This window comes from Schizophyllum commune (genome assembly GCF_000143185.2).
Source record: "Schizophyllum commune H4-8 unplaced genomic scaffold SCHCOscaffold_8, whole genome shotgun sequence".
NCBI classification, from domain to species: domain Eukaryota; kingdom Fungi; phylum Basidiomycota; class Agaricomycetes; order Agaricales; family Schizophyllaceae; genus Schizophyllum; species Schizophyllum commune.
Window position 1 is genome coordinate 1677743 of NW_026089545.1, and position 15559 is coordinate 1693301.

The 15559-nt window shown below is 55.2% G+C and overlaps 6 protein-coding genes across 6 annotated transcripts; 5 read left to right on the forward strand and 1 right to left on the reverse strand.

The window, feature by feature from the left end:
• Positions 1-534: 534 nt before the first annotated feature.
• On the forward strand, positions 535-2037 carry SCHCODRAFT_02547507 (uncharacterized protein; the record flags this gene model as incomplete). Its single annotated transcript, XM_003030432.2, has 6 exons — positions 535-717; positions 764-872; positions 923-1240; positions 1292-1494; positions 1546-1747; positions 1800-2037. 6 exons carry the CDS (start codon positions 535-537, stop codon positions 1907-1909), a joined length of 1125 nt encoding a protein of 374 aa, XP_003030478.1. The 3' UTR covers positions 1910-2037.
• On the forward strand, positions 2016-3430 carry SCHCODRAFT_02690519 (uncharacterized protein; the record flags this gene model as incomplete). The annotated part of the gene is made up of 5 exons (XM_003030431.3): positions 2016-2201; positions 2270-2455; positions 2507-2601; positions 2656-2736; positions 2790-3430. The coding sequence occupies 5 exons, from the start codon at positions 2016-2018 to the stop codon at positions 3247-3249; spliced, it is 1008 nt and encodes a 335-aa protein (XP_003030477.1). The 3' UTR covers positions 3250-3430.
• Positions 3431-4224: 794 nt separating this feature from the next.
• SCHCODRAFT_02506878 (glycoside hydrolase family 43 protein) lies at positions 4225-5210 on the forward strand (the record flags this gene model as incomplete). The annotated part of the gene is made up of 3 exons (XM_003030430.1): positions 4225-4428; positions 4480-4616; positions 4670-5210. The coding sequence occupies 3 exons, from the start codon at positions 4225-4227 to the stop codon at positions 5208-5210; spliced, it is 882 nt and encodes a 293-aa protein (XP_003030476.1).
• Positions 5211-5379: 169 nt separating this feature from the next.
• On the forward strand, positions 5380-8412 carry SCHCODRAFT_02750328 (uncharacterized protein). The gene is made up of 11 exons (XM_050347238.1): positions 5380-5458; positions 5516-5776; positions 5826-5908; positions 5959-5993; positions 6042-6080; positions 6131-6174; positions 6223-6312; positions 6360-6570; positions 6620-6927; positions 6977-7048; positions 7098-8412. Exons 1-11 carry the CDS (start codon positions 5393-5395, stop codon positions 8127-8129), a joined length of 2241 nt encoding a protein of 746 aa, XP_050199305.1. The 5' UTR covers positions 5380-5392; the 3' UTR covers positions 8130-8412.
• On the reverse strand, positions 8322-11071 carry SCHCODRAFT_02690522 (cytochrome P450; the record flags this gene model as incomplete). The annotated part of the gene is made up of 16 exons (XM_050346825.1): positions 10625-11071; positions 10467-10512; positions 10366-10419; positions 10269-10306; positions 10167-10210; positions 10047-10115; positions 9966-9994; positions 9740-9915; positions 9435-9688; positions 9316-9376; positions 9066-9263; positions 8981-9010; positions 8708-8925; positions 8602-8653; positions 8519-8547; positions 8322-8470 (listed from the first exon to the last, which is right to left on the reverse strand). Exons 1-16 carry the CDS (start codon positions 10807-10809, stop codon positions 8322-8324), a joined length of 1632 nt encoding a protein of 543 aa, XP_050199306.1. The 5' UTR covers positions 10810-11071.
• A 915-nt stretch (positions 11072-11986) lies between these two features.
• Positions 11987-15392, forward strand: SCHCODRAFT_02632294 (DNA repair helicase). The gene is made up of 18 exons (XM_003030428.2): positions 11987-12114; positions 12164-12194; positions 12244-12290; positions 12342-12419; positions 12473-12784; positions 12838-12954; positions 13007-13130; positions 13186-13282; positions 13331-13443; positions 13500-13597; positions 13648-13742; positions 13796-13914; positions 13964-14205; positions 14268-14453; positions 14508-14600; positions 14651-14757; positions 14809-14989; positions 15038-15392. Exons 1-18 carry the CDS (start codon positions 12088-12090, stop codon positions 15347-15349), a joined length of 2379 nt encoding a protein of 792 aa, XP_003030474.1. The 5' UTR covers positions 11987-12087; the 3' UTR covers positions 15350-15392.
• The last annotated feature ends 167 nt before the right edge of the window (positions 15393-15559 follow it).

Here is a 15559-nt window from a genome sequence, read left to right on the forward strand (position 1 = left end):
TGTCTTCGGCGCGGCTCTCTTATGCAATCGCGCCCTGGTGCTCGACCAGAGCTATACTTCACAAGTGGCCCTTCCAGCTCCGTACAGGTCCTAGAAGTGACGCTTGCTGCGGCCCTTGACTCCAGCGCCGCTCGCCGCCCACTTGCAGTAGGTTGAACTTTCGCCTCTTCACCGCTCATCGAGGGACTACCACGAAAGGGTACGTCAGCTTTGGTCACATTGCGAACATGGCCTCCATTATAAGCGGCTCTGACTACAATGCGGACGCCAGGGGCTCACTAGATGGTCTGCAGGACCACCACCAGACGTCCTAAGAGGGAGCCGCAACGTACATTCGTTGCCACACAGGTAAGATTGATTCCTATTGCTGGGCGCCGATCGTCTGACGTTTTTGCCATGCCCCGGGTATATATTCCGCGACCCAGAATCGACTCAACGTGAACATCGACACGCAGACGCGCATCCTCCTGCCCTCTCAGTTCTATCGTCATGACCGTTCTCGACCTTCTCTCTAGAACTATTCCGCTGGACCTGATGAACTCGGCCGACAATTACATCTTGCAGCATCAGGATGTGTACGATCTTCAGAAGTATGTATGGTCCGGTGTATTACTTCCCACCACAGAGGAGGAGTACCAAGCGCGGCTCAACATCTCGGATCGCACAGCGAGCAAGCTCTCAGAAGTCATCAAGCCACTGGTTGATGTGTATGGCACCGTGAGCGCGTTCAGTTTCTGTGGGTTCGCGTACTGATGCCGCCCAGGCCCAAAAGCACTGTCAGTCGTTCTACGAAGACACGTTCAGGAACAAGTTGCCGAAGCTCACCGACGACGCTCTTGCCTATGCTCAGGATGCCGCTGGTGGCTCTTACGGTAAGTCAAGCGCACTCGTTACGAGCTCGGCTGCTCATTATACTCGCCAGGACCGATATTCCAGGATATCATTGACATTGGGTCCGCGGCCACCCCGGAAGAAATTCAACGCCTGCAAGACGACCTGACTGCCCGCCTCTCTGACCGATACATCGCTGCCGCGGACCTTCAGGTAGCAGCATCATCCTGCGCCGACGACCTCCGCAATTTCGAACAGCAGACACGGGAATATCAGTCCAGACTAGCTCAGTGCAGTGTATTGGTACACGACAAGACGGCTCAGGAACTCGACGACGTCGACAACCTGCAGAGAAAGGTGAAGGAATGTCGGGAGGAGATCAAGGCCGATACGGCGGAGTACGAGCACGGTGCGTACATTAGCACATCCTTGCAATGCGTGGCTATAGCGCCGTCGGCAGACAAGCTAGTGGCCTGCACGACCCCTTCCTACGCATGGCTGGGCTTCATCGGGCTCATTGTGGCATCTACTGTCGCTGGTGTGTACGGCAAGAAGGCAGCCGATATGGCGGCTCGCATCGACGAGCTCAAGGACGAGTTAGCTCGCTACGAAGGCAATCTCAAGGACGAAAGTTCCATTATAGCCGACTTGACAGCTATCGATGTGAGCATTTGTATTTTTCCAGCGTCAGTTCGTTAAATCACTGTGTTACAGGGAGACTTGAAGAGTCTGTTGGATATCATTGGCCCAGCCATAACCGTCGTCGAGAAAATGGAAGGAGTGTGGCAGAGTTTCGCCCAGGACTTCTTTAAAATGTTGGAGGAAGTCAAGACGGATGTGGGCTCGGCGAACCCGATCATCGCCCATATGTACGAGAAGAAACTGGAGAGTAAATGGTCCGACGTCGCGGGAGCGAGTAAGCAATTTCGTCTTTGACTTTATTTGAGCAATTTACTGACAGCCTGCAGTCAAGAAATATCAACAAGCCATGGACGTCTCTCTGCCTATATCGGCCTATGGGGCGAGCGTGAGCATCGACGAGATGTCACGGAAGCTTCATGCGCAAGCGAACAAGTGAACAGTGTTGGAAGCAAGCTCATGTGCATTACGGTGTTGCTTCATGTCGATACACCAGATCGCCGCCCGCGTACAGAGCCCTTCGGTGTTGAAAAAGCTTCTCAAAAATGTCAAAAGTCTTTATCACGCTCTCCATCTTCGCTGATATCTTTCATCGGATGGGATACATCGGTCTCGCCGCCACATTCTGTCACTGTGGTTGGCATGAACCTACCCCACGTGATGCGCTCAGCACGGTTCCGGGCCACGTGTGTCAGAATAAGTTCCGCCCTGAACTTGAACATGCACCACGTGTGAGTCTTGCCTTCGACGGTCAGCCTGTTCGCTTCGTCGCACTACGGATTTCTCGGGTCTTCTCTAGCCCAGCCCACTGCTTTTCATTGCTGGGCACACGCTGTTGCAGGTCGACAAGCATCGGCCGTCAGTGAACCTCTCCGAGCTACGACCGTGGATGAGTACCACGTTGCCTTCGGCAGTGAACTTCGCCACGACGAGCTTTCGCGCAGGCGAGTCTTCAGCGTTGCCCTCGGGCGACAAGGGCCCTTCCGTATGTGTCTGCCTTCAAGCTTCTCGCTTACATATTAAGGACAGTTATTAGGTATTCCTCTGCAAACACGTCTCTTGTGGCAAGAGTTTTCACACCGAAGAGGAGAGGAGAACACACGAAAAAGGGCACGTAGTCAATGAAAAGGGGTACGCCTTGCAAGGTCTTTGGTTTTTTAGCTGAATACTGAACGTTGAAAGCAGCGAGCTCCGCTGTCCCCATCGTGGATGTCCCTATGCTAGCGCCAGTGAGAGCAAAGTCCTTGTGCATGTAAATTCATTCCAGTAAGCGAGAAGTGACAGTAGCGTGCAGGAGAGCCTACTTAACAACACGTCAGTCGCGACCTAGCGGGCAACCGGTGTCAACAGCCCGGATGCGATTACATCGCCCAAAACCCTCGCTCGCTTGCTGCGCACGTCCGCTCTCTACACGGTGTCGCCGCTTCTCCTCGAAAAACTCCTACTCCGAGTCCCTTCAAGAAAAGCCCTACAAAGGCGAAGGCAAAGCGCATCATTCAGCTGCGCAGCATTCAGCCGATATCCTGGCCGTTGCCTGGACCTGCGTCTCCCAGGACACCGCTGCCAAAAGTACCCGAGGACAACCCTTTTGTTATTGCCGAGACCTCTGCGTTGAATCCATCTGAGAATGGGAGGGTCAGCAAAGTATCCGCGGGGGTGGTCGAAAGCGATGCGTTTTCCTACACCCCGCCCGCAAAGTCGCCTACAACGCCTCATAGTAGTCGGAGGCATAGCTTTTATCTTGCCCCGCTTGGAGAGGAGGAGGAAGAGGAGGAGTAAGAGCAAGCTCAAACTAACTCATGACTGAGCGCTCATGCTTGCGCTGTGATCATTCACGATTGACTTGGATAACCACGAATTACGATAATGACTCTGCAGTAATATTTGCATCGTTACCTTCCTTCATCGTCTCCGGTACTGATTCAGGAGGAGTTACACTTCAATTGAGTCTTTCATGCTCAAGTCTCGCGGAATCCTAAGCTACTGGCGAACGCCCAGATTGGCGAAGTCGAACATTGGTCCACGTGAGGACCGGCATTTGCCGGCTTCAGATTTGAGGCAAGCTCTTTCCTTTATCCCATCACACACAGCCGTCGGTTGATCATCTTGGCTCTTTGCCCGACTAACCTCTCCGGAGTCCGCTGATCTGCCCTCGAGATGCGGCCGTTCTCGGTGCCTGCGCCCTCAGCCCGAGTGCATGCCCTCTCCAAACGAAACCGTGTCCTTTCCTCCGTGTACCTGAAGATCGTCTGACTGGCGCGCCGAATGCTACCGTCGGCTTACGCGCGCGTCCACACAAAACGAAGATGGACGTTCGCTCGACGTGGGCTTGCTCTGCAGATCTCTTGCCAAGGAGTGTCTCTAGATGTAGTCGCTTGCATGATGGGTACTCTCTCGTTCTCTGCTCAACTTCCTCGACCATGCTCGAGGGTAGGCCTGCGATGCCCCATGATCGTACCCACAACGACTGCGACGATGCCCTGTGTCGGCCAGGAAGGTCCTAGAATAACGATGGCGCTTCACTCTGCACCTTGCGGACAGCGAATCTGGTACCGGCCTCAATGCGGCGGTGCCTGCCCTCTCACTCCCTGGTCAGGACCAGCCCCACGGCACGCCACTATATAAGGAGGGTATACACTGCGCTATCCCTCAGGCTGACCCTCGCGCAACGCCATGTTTTCTTACTTACTCGCCGCTTTACTCCCTCTCGCTGCCTTCCTTCCCATCGCCCAGGGTGCCGTCTATGGCCCCATGATGGACGCGAACTTCCCGGATCCCAGCGTCCTTCAGGTTGATGGGCGCTGGTATGCATTCTCGACTACCTCTGGCGGCAAGAACGTACCTATCGCCACGTCGGGCGATATCCACGTCGGTTGGGCGCTTACCGGCACTGACGCCCTGCCTAAGCTTGGCGCTTGGGCAGACGGTGGTGTCTGGGCTCCCGACGTCACACAGCTGGTATATTCATGTCATATTCGGCTTGAACGGAGGATGCTGATCATAGTCTAGGCGGATGGGACTTTCCTCATGTACTACTCGGCGGTGTACAAGGAGAACAAGAGCGTGCACTGTATCTCGGCGGCGACGTCTACCAACATACAGGGGCCTTACACGCCCATCGACAACGTACTTGCTTGTCCAGTGAGGTATGCGTCTGATCTCTGACCTACTGCACAAGCGCCTAACGCATGCCGACCAGCTCTGGCGGCGCCATCGACCCTCACGTCTTCACCGACGTCGACGGGAGCCTATATCTTCTCTGGAAGGTCGACGGGAACAATATCGGTCATGGCGGGAACTGCAACAACGGCGTTGAGCCTATCCAGTCGACCCCCATCATGATCCAGCGCATGAGCGCGGACGGCAAGTCCTTCTACCCCGGCACGGGGCACACCCAGATCCTGGACCGCGACGCCAACGACGGTCCTCTCATCGAGGCACCCTCGCTCGTGCGCACGTCCGAGGGCATCTACGTGCTCTTCTTCTCCAGCAACTGCTACGCTGGCTCCCTCTACGACGTCGCGTACGCGACTGCGACAAACATCATGGGCCCGTACACCAAGGGCCCATGGCTCCTCAAGACCGCGACGCCGTACTCGCAGCTGTACTCGCCTGGTGGTGCCGACGTCACTCGCGGCGCCGACCATCTGTTGTTCCACGCAGACAAGGGCACGACGGCGGACACCCGCCAGCTCTACGTCGCGGATATCTCCATCAGCGGCAAGACCGTGCATATATAGAAGGGAAGGGAAAGTGAAGGTCGATATCTATTGGTGTAACAGAATATCTACATGGTCAAATGGGAAATATTTGGGATCTGGACAACGCTTCTCGAAGTTGAACTTGTGTGACACCGAGTGTGAGAAAAGTGATCGATGCTATCCCCGCAAGTCGGTCCTTGTACTTGACACGAACCACCATCATGCCCCCGCGGTCGACGAAACTTGCCGCGTTCTTCAACAACGATGACGAGGACTTCACCTTCTCAGTGCGACGGCGCATACATTTCCCCTCCGTTCTCACTCACCAATCCCGTCACTCGTAGCAAAAGACCGTAGACGAGGCCAAGCTCAGCGCGCGTCTGCGCAAGTCCAAGAGGGAGAAGGAGCAGGAGGCGGCAGAGGCCAAGCGGAAGGAAGAAGAGGAGAACACGAAGAAGGCCTACGCAGAGTTTGTCGAGGCGTTCGATGGGCCGGGTCCGTCCAGGAAGGCAGCCACGAATGCCTTCGTGAGGGCCGGGGAACGACCTCCGCAGGCACCCAGCGAAAAGCCTATCCCCACAGGGCCTTCTGCTGGCCGCAGACTAGTGCGTTGTAGAATTTACGATGTATCTGTAAACCCTGACGTCCCTTCAGCCGTCAATGTCTCCGCCTCCACTGGCACCGCCAAAGCCGAAGGGGAAGCGCGCGATGGATAAGTTCCTCGAGGAGATCAAAAGGTGCGGAATCATGCCTTTACACCCTTTCGGCATGCTCATGTTGCATACAGAGATCAGGCAGAACGAGAAGCGCGATTTTCTCGAGGTGTGCAAGTCAAGGGGGACGATAGACGTTGACTGAACAGTAAAACAGGCTCTGGGCAAGGCCGATCGTCTGCTACGGCTATGGCTGGTGCGTGGTCTGCTTCTCGGTCTCCTCAAGTATCTAACATCAGGGTACAGCATATGAAGGACAGAGCGGCAGCAAAGACAGAGGCGACCCTTTGGTACGTCAACGAACATCTCAGTCATTTGCCATCTCACATAGAACCCAGACCTCCAACCTCTTCGTTGCCAACATTCCCCCTCATGCCACTGAGCCGAGCCTTGGACAACTTTTCGCGAAGGCGGGCCCTGTGGGATCGGTATGTGTCCTGCTAGCGCCGTCTGTCAGAGTTTGAACATGGTCCAGGTCAAAATTATGTGGCCTCGCAACGATCCTACCTTTGGTGCCGCTGGAATACGCCAGCTGAAGGGTAACTCTCTCAGCGGATTCGTTGCATTCATGAAGCGCAAAGATGCGGAAGATGCTTTGCGTCAGTTCGATGGTTATGATTGGGGAGGGAGCACGCTTCGCGTTGGATGGAGCAAGGCCGTACCAGTCGCACCACGGCCGCTGTCTGGTGCGTTGTACTTCTCACTCTGTACGCCCTCTACTCACCATTACTGCAGTTTCAACACTAACATCAGACAAACCCTCGAGACGAAGTCGCAGCCCAAGGGACCATCACTCGCGATCACGTTCTCTCAGCAGCGAAAGGTCGCACTCACCTCGCCGAAGCGGCGCGGACGCCCACGGACGCGCTTTGTCGCCCCGCTATGCTCGTGAATCATCACCTGTCTTGGGAGACGAGATCGTCACGGACTCGTTTATACGCGCTGTCGCCGCCGAAGTGAAGGGTCATGGCGCTGATTACGAAGCAAACCTCAAAGAGCGAGAGAAGAATAATACCAAGTACGCCTTCATGACCAACCGCGGGGTGAGTGAAGACATGCTGGCAATCGTCCTTGTTGGCTAATGTTGTACAGCATCGTCGACATGCATTCTACCGTGGTCTCGTTGAGTCGGAGCGCACTCTTGAGCCAGAGTTCGATGACGACGTGGGTTTACTGCTTGTCGTCGCTGTCGTGTTTGCTCATGATGCCTCAGGGATACAATTCTGTGTATTCGACTGACTCTGCCGAGGAATCTGAACGGGAACGTACGCGTAAGGGCGCCCTCGGGAAGCTGGCGGCCAAACGCTTTTCTGCGATGCTGCGTGCAATGTCTGGAAAGCGTGGCGAAATCGCGCGCTGCATGGCCTTTGCGCTCGAGCACGCCGAAGCCGCTCACGAAGTCGCCGAGCTCATCGTCGCATCGCTGCTCGTCGAGGGCACGCCTGTCCCTCGCAAGGTTGCGCGCCTCCACCTCATCTGCGACATCCTGCACAACAGCGCTGCCAGCGTGCCCAGCGCCTGGAAATACCGCGGCGAGTTCCAGGGCAGACTGGGCGTCGTGTTCGACCATCTTGCGAACATCTACCACTCGTTCCCGGGGAAGATTACGGCGGAGACGTTCAAAAACCAGATTACGGCTGTGATTGATGTGTGGGACGACTGGATCATGTTCCCGCAGGACTTTACGCAGGAGCTGAGGCAGAGGTTGGAAGGGCAGGTCAGGCCGGATCAGCATGTGGAGGACGAGGTGGTAGAGGAGAGTGCGGAAGCGCAGACGCTGCCGGCGAAGTTCAAAGCGAGCGCATTCCAGCCTGCGACGGTCCCCGTTGACGCGACAGCCGACCATGGCGTCGATGATGACCTTGACGGCGCACCCATTGAGGACCACGTAGACGGCGTGCCTATGGACATTCACTCGAGCGCAGCCGACGATGTGGATGGCGAACCCATAGCGGACGATGTCGACGGGGCGCCCATCGAGGACAACCTGGATGGCGACCCTGTCGCCGATGACATTGACGGTGAACCGGTTGATGACATTGACGGCGAGCCTGTTGCCGACGACATCGACGGCGAGCCTGTGGCTGAAGATGTTGACGGCGAACCTGTTGCCGACGACATCGACGGTGAACTCATGGCGGCTCCTATAGGCGACGATCTAGACGGTGAGCTGATGATGAATACGGAGGGGGTCCGACAGCCAGAAGAACTGTCGGATGGCGAACCTATGGACGAGAGCGACTAGCTTTGAGTGTACCTTCTGTGTATGCTTTAGGCTCCACAGCACAAAAATGTGCCTTTTCTTTCCCTGTACTCAATTTTGGCCGGATATTTATTCCACAAATGCCATTGAACGATAGCAACCAAATCTGAATGTATATAGGGGGAGACGAACTTCTCCAGGAGAAGGAAGTACACGATGTCCGATACACCAACTTCAAGGCGCCCTGGACACCATGATAGGAAGTTGGGTCTTCTCGGGTTCACTCTCGACGTAGGCGGAGACGATGTTGCTCATCCGCCACTGTACGCTTTGCTTGCTCGGCGAGAATTGGAAGGCGTCCACTAGTTCAGTCAGGACGACCTCTGGCAGGGCGTCAGTGACAGTCTTGAAAGGCGGCGACGAGGACTTACTCATCTCAAGCTGAGAAAACTTGAAGCCGCTGCGAGCAAGAGTGATGAGCAAGGCACAGGCAAAGTGAAATGAAGCGCCGTACATGCAGGATCGACCACCTCCGAGGAAGGTCATGAGGTTGCTGTAGATGCCTACTGACGATAAATTGAGCATAGGTCAAGCCCGACGCCAGCGACAGGCAAACTCACCCGGCACATGAGCGTCCGCGACTGCCTCAGGCAACGGCGCAAGCCAGCGCTCGGGCTTCCACTCCTTCGCGTCCGCGCCCCATATCCTGGTGCTACGATTGGTGTTGATGACGGATATGATGATGGGTGTGCCCTTGGGTACGAAAACCTCGGACAATGATCGTCCGTCCAGGCCTGTTACGGGCGTACCGAGGGGCATCACGACGTCCTCGCCTGTCCTGAGGGACGGTGAACATCAGTATGCGAGTCAGGTAAAGGACAAGGGTGTCGTACATGCGCGTCAGCTGCGGGATCGGAGGATACCTTCAGAATCAAACTCAGTAAGTCCAACATCGGCGGAAAGGGTGTAGCAACGAACATGCGAAGGGTTTCCCGGCAAACCGCGTCAAGATATTGCATAGCCTCGGGGTCGTCGTACGTCAAGGTTGGATGCTCCTTCTTCACCGCGCGTATCTCATCCCGAAGACGCTCTTGTACCTCAGGGTGCTCGGCGAGGAGTTGCATGATGCGCACGAGCGCTGAGCTTGTCGTATCCATGGCGGCGAAGATCAGGGTGCTGGATGTGGGGTATGAGACCGTACCATGCAATGAGATGAGAGATGACTTACGACATCTGACTGAGCAATTCATACTCATCGAGAGGGTCCTCCGCTTTCATGTTCGCTCGCACTGTGAGCAGTTGTCTAAGCGATCAGCGCCGGGGACGTTCGATGTGAATTACACGTACTGAGAAGACTCAAGATATCGCGCTCATTGCCAACCTGCTTCGCCACCGCATCGTCTCCAGCCGCCAGCGCGGCCTTCTTCTGCGCATAAATCTCATTCGAGGTCCGCCACATCAAGTCGATGCCATCGCGTATGATGCGCACGTCGCGTAAGGGGATCATGTTGACGACCGCGCGGCGGAACCAGGCAGGACCGATGTTGTAGACCTTGGGGATGACATAGACGCGGAAGAGGAACATGCGGAACACGGCAGGGCTGATTGAGGAGGTGAGAAAGCGGTGAAGGTGCAAGGGCAGAGGGACATACACCAGCTCCTTCAGGGTTGCTGCATACGGGTGCGCGACGGCGTCGGCCGCGGGTGTGTCGAACGAGTAGCCGAGACCGGTGCGTCCGATGAGCTCTAGGGCAGTCCGGCTGGTCCAGTGAAGCATGTCGATTTCCTTGGCGCCCTTTTCTGTTTGTTTCTCCAGAGTCGCTCGAAGCTGCAGGGTCGATGAGCGACCGTGCCACAGATCGTGAGAATCACACCTACAGCAGAAACGACGTCCTGGAAGAGTGGAACTGTACAGAAATATCAGATCCTCTGCGCATAAATACATGACTGCAGACGCACTCATGTTACGCATGTGCGCGGTGGAAAAGACCGGGTTCATGAGTTTGCGCTGCTTCTTGTGATGATCGCCTTTGGCGCTAGCGTCAATAGAGGCGATGAGTACTGTATGTGTTCAAGCACCTATGGTCGTCAGAAGCCCTTGCCCGAATATGATGCTGTTAGAGCTACAAATAACTTGTCAATACCTTGTTCATGGCGCGCCGGGCCCACTGCTAAGCTCACCATAGAAACTGTGGATGCTCCTCGAAAATGTGCTGGTCCTACGAAAGAGATTGTCGTTGATGTATTGCCGGGAACCTGAACAGAAATAGATGCATACCTTGACCACAATATTGTGCAGCGCCTTCGGATCGCTCACATAGAGCTGCCTCTCCTAATATTGGTCAGCTTGATATCGCCTCATATGTTGCCGCAAGATACTCCGAGAAGGCCCCTCAGACGAATGACGGAGCCATCTGGGAAATATCTGGCGTGAGTTACAAGACCCGCTTGCGCGAAGGGTGAAACCTACATTGAGTCGCCAGATTATCATGGAAGCCTCAGCCATCTTTGCTGAAGAGCTGTAGAAAGTTTCCTACGGCGCGATGGCGTTAGCTCGAGGTCGAAAACGCACGACTAGCACACACGCACCTGTGAAGAACGACGGCGATGGCGGCGCAGGGATGTTATCCAGCGGGCTGCTGAAGATGAAGCGGCGGAGGAGCTCCCAGGCTACGCGAATGAGCGACAGTACGACGACAGCGAGCAAGGCGTTGATGATCATGCTGGAGGAAAGCTGTGGCCGGTGGGTTGGTGGTGGGTGGTCGCTGTGCTCATCCTCAGGTCTTTATAGCTATACCAGCAGGCGCTCACGAGGATCGCTGATGAAGTTCAGCCCGACAAGCTAGTCATGGGAGCTGGTAGCTAACCGCGGAACGAATTCCGGGCGGGGATCTACAGACCTGCCAGTCTAGGAGCTTGTCGCGTGCGCGAGAAGCGTCTTCGTTCACGCTGTACGTCCCAAGGCGGAGAATTTCGCCCGCTCGCAATCGCAAGGGCGTCAAGGTCGTTGACGAGGGCGCTCGGAGTTCAGCCGCCTTGTGACTACACGAGAGAAGAACATGACCACGTCCTCGTCGGCAATCCCGCAACATGCGCCCAGCCAAGGACGAGATTAGCGTTGCTCATTGGAGTGGGTGACCTTCAACAATATGATCAACAGGATCCAACCGTGACGCCTACCCAGGACGTTCGCCTCACGAGGGCTTTTAGGGCCCTTCTTTAAAAGAAGAGCAACCCGGTTGCGGTCGGAAGGGTCAGGCTTGACGTTCATAAAATCGCCCCCAGCGTCCACGCCTGTTTCATGAAAAATTTATGGATCTTTGCAAAAGATTCTCACGTCGAGCGACGGGCCGGTCTAAGTACATGCTCAGTTATCAAAGAAGTACGACAACAGTTCTGCTTACCTTCGCAGTCAGCACATCTGTAGCCTACACCGTCCAGGAGAGCCCATGATAAGTGCCACCACCGCGGATTGGAGTAAATTCGACTTACCGCGCCGATCCCGGCCATGCGCCACTGATACCAACGGTCTTGTTGTGCAGGACAGACGAGTCAAAGCAATACATACCTTCCAGAGGACCTGGAGTGATAGGTGCAGATACCCCACCTAGATTTACTGCACCTGTTCGTCGTGCCGAACAATTGCCGCTACGCTGCCGCTGCAGCTTCTGCATCGGCCGAACGTATGTCCCCAAGCCGCCAGTCACAGATAATGCTGCATTCGTACCGCACGCAGTTTCTGAAGGCATCCTGAGCAGCTCCCCTGTCGTGGGGGTGCCAGTCAAGTTATGTGCTTGCGCTTGTTTACCAAAGTGGGTGACCGCGTGGCAGGCCCAATGACCTCAGCAGCGCGATCGAGCTATTCTTAGACACCCTGGGCGCCTAAACAATGGTTGTCCTGAACGCCGACGCGGACGAGTGCACGACGCCGCCTGCTGCGTCGGACGAAGTTTACGAGCAGCTCATACATCTCTTACTTGAATCCCCATCTTAGTTCATCATGAAGTTTAACATTGACGACCTTCCGGTGCGCGAACATGCTCGGCTTACAAGCAGTCTCACTCACCTACGTCCAGATTGTCTTCCCTTATGACCGCATCTACCCAGGTAGCTATACATCGCGAAAGGATTCCAACCATTTTCTCACTGAACCAAGAGCAATATGCATACATGTGCGATCTCAAGCGAACTCTGGACGCGACTGTGAGCTATACCCCGCATTCCCGCATAAGCATCCTCTGACACCCTATACAGGGCCATTGCGTCCTAGAAATGCCCTCAGGAACCGGGAAGACGGTATCCCTCTTATCCCTCATTGTATCATACCAGCAAGTACGATTCCCCCTCTTCCAACTCCCCCCCTCTCACTGACACATAAACCCTAGTTCTACCCTACAAAACGCAAGCTAATCTACTGCTCCCGTACCGTCCCCGAGATCGAAAAGGCCCTGGCCGAGCTGAAGCGGCTCATGGCGTACCGCATACAGTGCGCCGAGACGCCGGAGCAGAGGGCGAAGGAGGAGGCGTTCACGGGGCTGGGGCTGACGAGTCGGAAGAACCTGTGCATCCACCCGGAGGTGTCGAAGGAGAAGAAGGGGGTGGTGGTCGATGCGCGGTGTCGGGATTTGACGAATGCGGTAGTTTGCGAGAAGGGGAGGGCAGATCCGGGGTCGGTGGAGCTTTGTGAATGGCATGAGGTGCGTGAATCGTTTTTGAGGAGAAGCCCCGTTCGCTGACCAAGGGAGCACAGAACCTTGGACAGCGCGAGCCTGGACAACTTATACCACCTGGCATCTGGACTCTGGCGGACGTGTTACAATATGGACGCGACAACACCATATGCCCCTACTTCCTGGTCCGGCGAATGGTGCGCAATCTATCCCATTAATCCCACCCACATGCCGAACGATTCCCTATAGATGCCCTTCGTCGATGTCGTCATCTACTCCTTCCACTACTTGCTAGATCCCAAGGTCGCAGATCAAGTATCGAAAGAGCTTTCGAAGGATGCCATCGTCGTGTTCGACGAGGCACATAACATCGGTAAAGTCCTATTTAGATCATGTACATGTGAAGCCTAGCTAAGTTATCCTCGCAGACAACGTCTGCATCGAGTCCTTGAGTATCGACTTGACGCGCCCTATGCTTGATTCTGCAGCAAGAAGTGTCGGGAAATTAGGCGAGAAGATTGAGGAGTAAGCCTTACTCGAGTGCCGCGACGCCACCTTATTGACACCTTCAAGGATCAAGACCACCGACGCCGCCAAACTGCAAGACGAATACGCCCGGCTCGTCGAGGGCCTCCAAGAAGCCTCCGACAGACCCGACGATGCAGATGGCTTCATGTCAAATCCACGTACGCTGTCCTGCAGGGTCCATATTCGTTTCCTCACCAGCCCCGCCTTGTCACAGTTCTCCCCGATGACCTCCTCAACGAAGCCGTCCCGGGCAACATCCGCAAGGCGGAGCACTTCGTTGCTTTCTTGAAGCGGTTCGTGGAGTACTTGAAGGTAAAGTCCACCAGTTGGCGGCGTTGGACATTGCAAGTGACGACCATCAGACCAGAATGCGCGTGCTGCACGTCGTGGCGGAGACGCCCTTGTCGTTTTTGCAACATCTGAAGGACATCACTTATATTGAGCGGAGGCCATTGAGGTATGCTATGTCTTTAAATTCTAAAGAGACCATTTGCTTATCCCTGCACAAAGATTCTGCGCCGAGCGACTCCAGTCACTCATCCGGACGCTCGAACTATCCCGCCTTGACGAGTACTCTGCGCTGCAGAAGGTCGCTTCGTTTGCAACGCTAGTCTCGACGTACGAGAGAGGTGTGTCGCTTACCTATCCATCCCATCACCTATGCTGATTATCTATTAGGCTTCATCCTCATCCTCGAGCCCTTCGAGACCGACAACGCTACCGTGCCCAATCCCATCTTCCACTTCGCCTGCCTCGACCCCTCCCTCGCCATCCAGCCCGTCTTCGAGCGCTTCAGTAGTGTTGTTATCACGTCCGGGACCATCTCTCCGCTTGATATGTATCCGAAGATGCTGCAGTTTACGCCGGTGGTGCAGGAGTCGTATCCGATGACGCTTACGCGTAATTCGTTCTTGCCGTTGGTCAGTCATTTACCTCTATATTCTGTCAGCTTTATCTCTGACACGTTGTTCTTTGCACCTAGGTCATCACCCGCGGCAGCGACCAGGTGGCCATCAGCTCGCGCTTCGAAGTGCGCAACGACCCTGCGGTGGTGCGCAACTTTGGGAGCATCCTCATCGAGTACAGCAAGATTGTGCCCGATGGGATCGTGGCGTTCTTCCCGAGTTATCTGTACATGGAGTCGATTGTGGCGGCATGGAATGATATGGTGGGTGAAAATTCACTTCTTTGTAGGAGCGTGAAAGCTGATGAATCAATGCAGGGTATCTTGAATGAGGTTTGGAACCACAAGTTGATCTTTGTGGAGACGCCCGACTCGAACGAGACAAGTATAGCGTTGGAGAACTATCGCAGGGTGAGTACGCACTTTCGCTCGCGCCTTTGTGGAGACTCACCGGCGTAAAGGCATGCGACAATGGCCGAGGTGCCGTCTTGTTGTCCGTAGCCCGTGGCAAGGTTTCCGAAGGCATTGATTTTGACCACAACTATGGCCGCGCGGTCATCATGTTTGGGTGCGTCTGTGGCTTCCATGGATTGCTTTGCTCTCGCTGACCTCAATGCAGTGTTCCATACCAGTATACCGAGAGCCGCATCCTCAAAGCGCGCTTGGAATACCTCCGCGATGCATACCGTATACGCGAGTCGGAGTTCCTGTCTTTCGACGCCATTCGCAACGCCGCGCAATGTGTGGGACGTGTATTGCGTGGTAAGACGGATTGGGGTCTCATGGTGTTCGCCGACAAGGTGCGTAGCTTGCTTGTTGACCCATGGGCCGTGCTGAACCATTTTCAGCGCTTTGGACGATCCGACAAGCGCTCTAAGCTGCCGCGTTGGATCAACCAGTATATCACGGAGACCGCGTCGAACCTGTCTACCGATATGGCGATCACGCTCTCCAAGATCTTCATGCGCACAATCTCGCAGAACCCCAATGAGAACCAGACGGGAATCTCGCTGTGGACTCTGGAAGACATCGAGAAGGCGCAGGCGAAGCAGAAGATGGAGTCTATGATGATGGAAGTGGAAGGGCAGGAGGATGATGATTATGGGGACGGCGGGATTACGGACAGGATGATGATGGAAGTCGATATGACCTTGTCTTGAGATGCTTTTGTGCGGACATGTATCTGATGTGTATCCTTGTGTGCTTCTTGGCTTGCTAGTCTCTCCTTCCTTGATTAGCGCGCACGCACATATACGCGTATGTCACCGCGCGCGAAGACAGGGGCGTTATGCCCAAAGGAGGCAAGCGGTGGGTCGTGGCGGTCTGTGGGCAGACTTTGGAGACCATCAGCCTCTTCCCTAACCGCCAAC

Bases quoted from the DNA above. Each gene is read 5' to 3' on its own strand.
- SCHCODRAFT_02750328 (XM_050347238.1), top strand. From the start codon at position 5,393: ATGCCCCCGCGGTCGACGAAACTTGCCGCGTTCTTCAACAACGATGAC. The intron at 5,994-6,041 runs GTGTGCAAGTCA...ACAGTAAAACAG, and splicing joins AGAAGCGCGATTTTCTCGAG to GCTCTGGGCAAGGCCGATCG. The intron at 6,928-6,976 runs GTGAGTGAAGAC...AATGTTGTACAG, and splicing joins CCTTCATGACCAACCGCGGG to CATCGTCGACATGCATTCTA.
- SCHCODRAFT_02632294 (XM_003030428.2), top strand. From the start codon at position 12,088: ATGAAGTTTAACATTGACGACCTTCCG. The intron at 12,115-12,163 runs GTGCGCGAACAT...ACCTACGTCCAG, and splicing joins TTAACATTGACGACCTTCCG to ATTGTCTTCCCTTATGACCG. The intron at 14,601-14,650 runs GTGAGTACGCAC...ACCGGCGTAAAG, and splicing joins CGTTGGAGAACTATCGCAGG to GCATGCGACAATGGCCGAGG.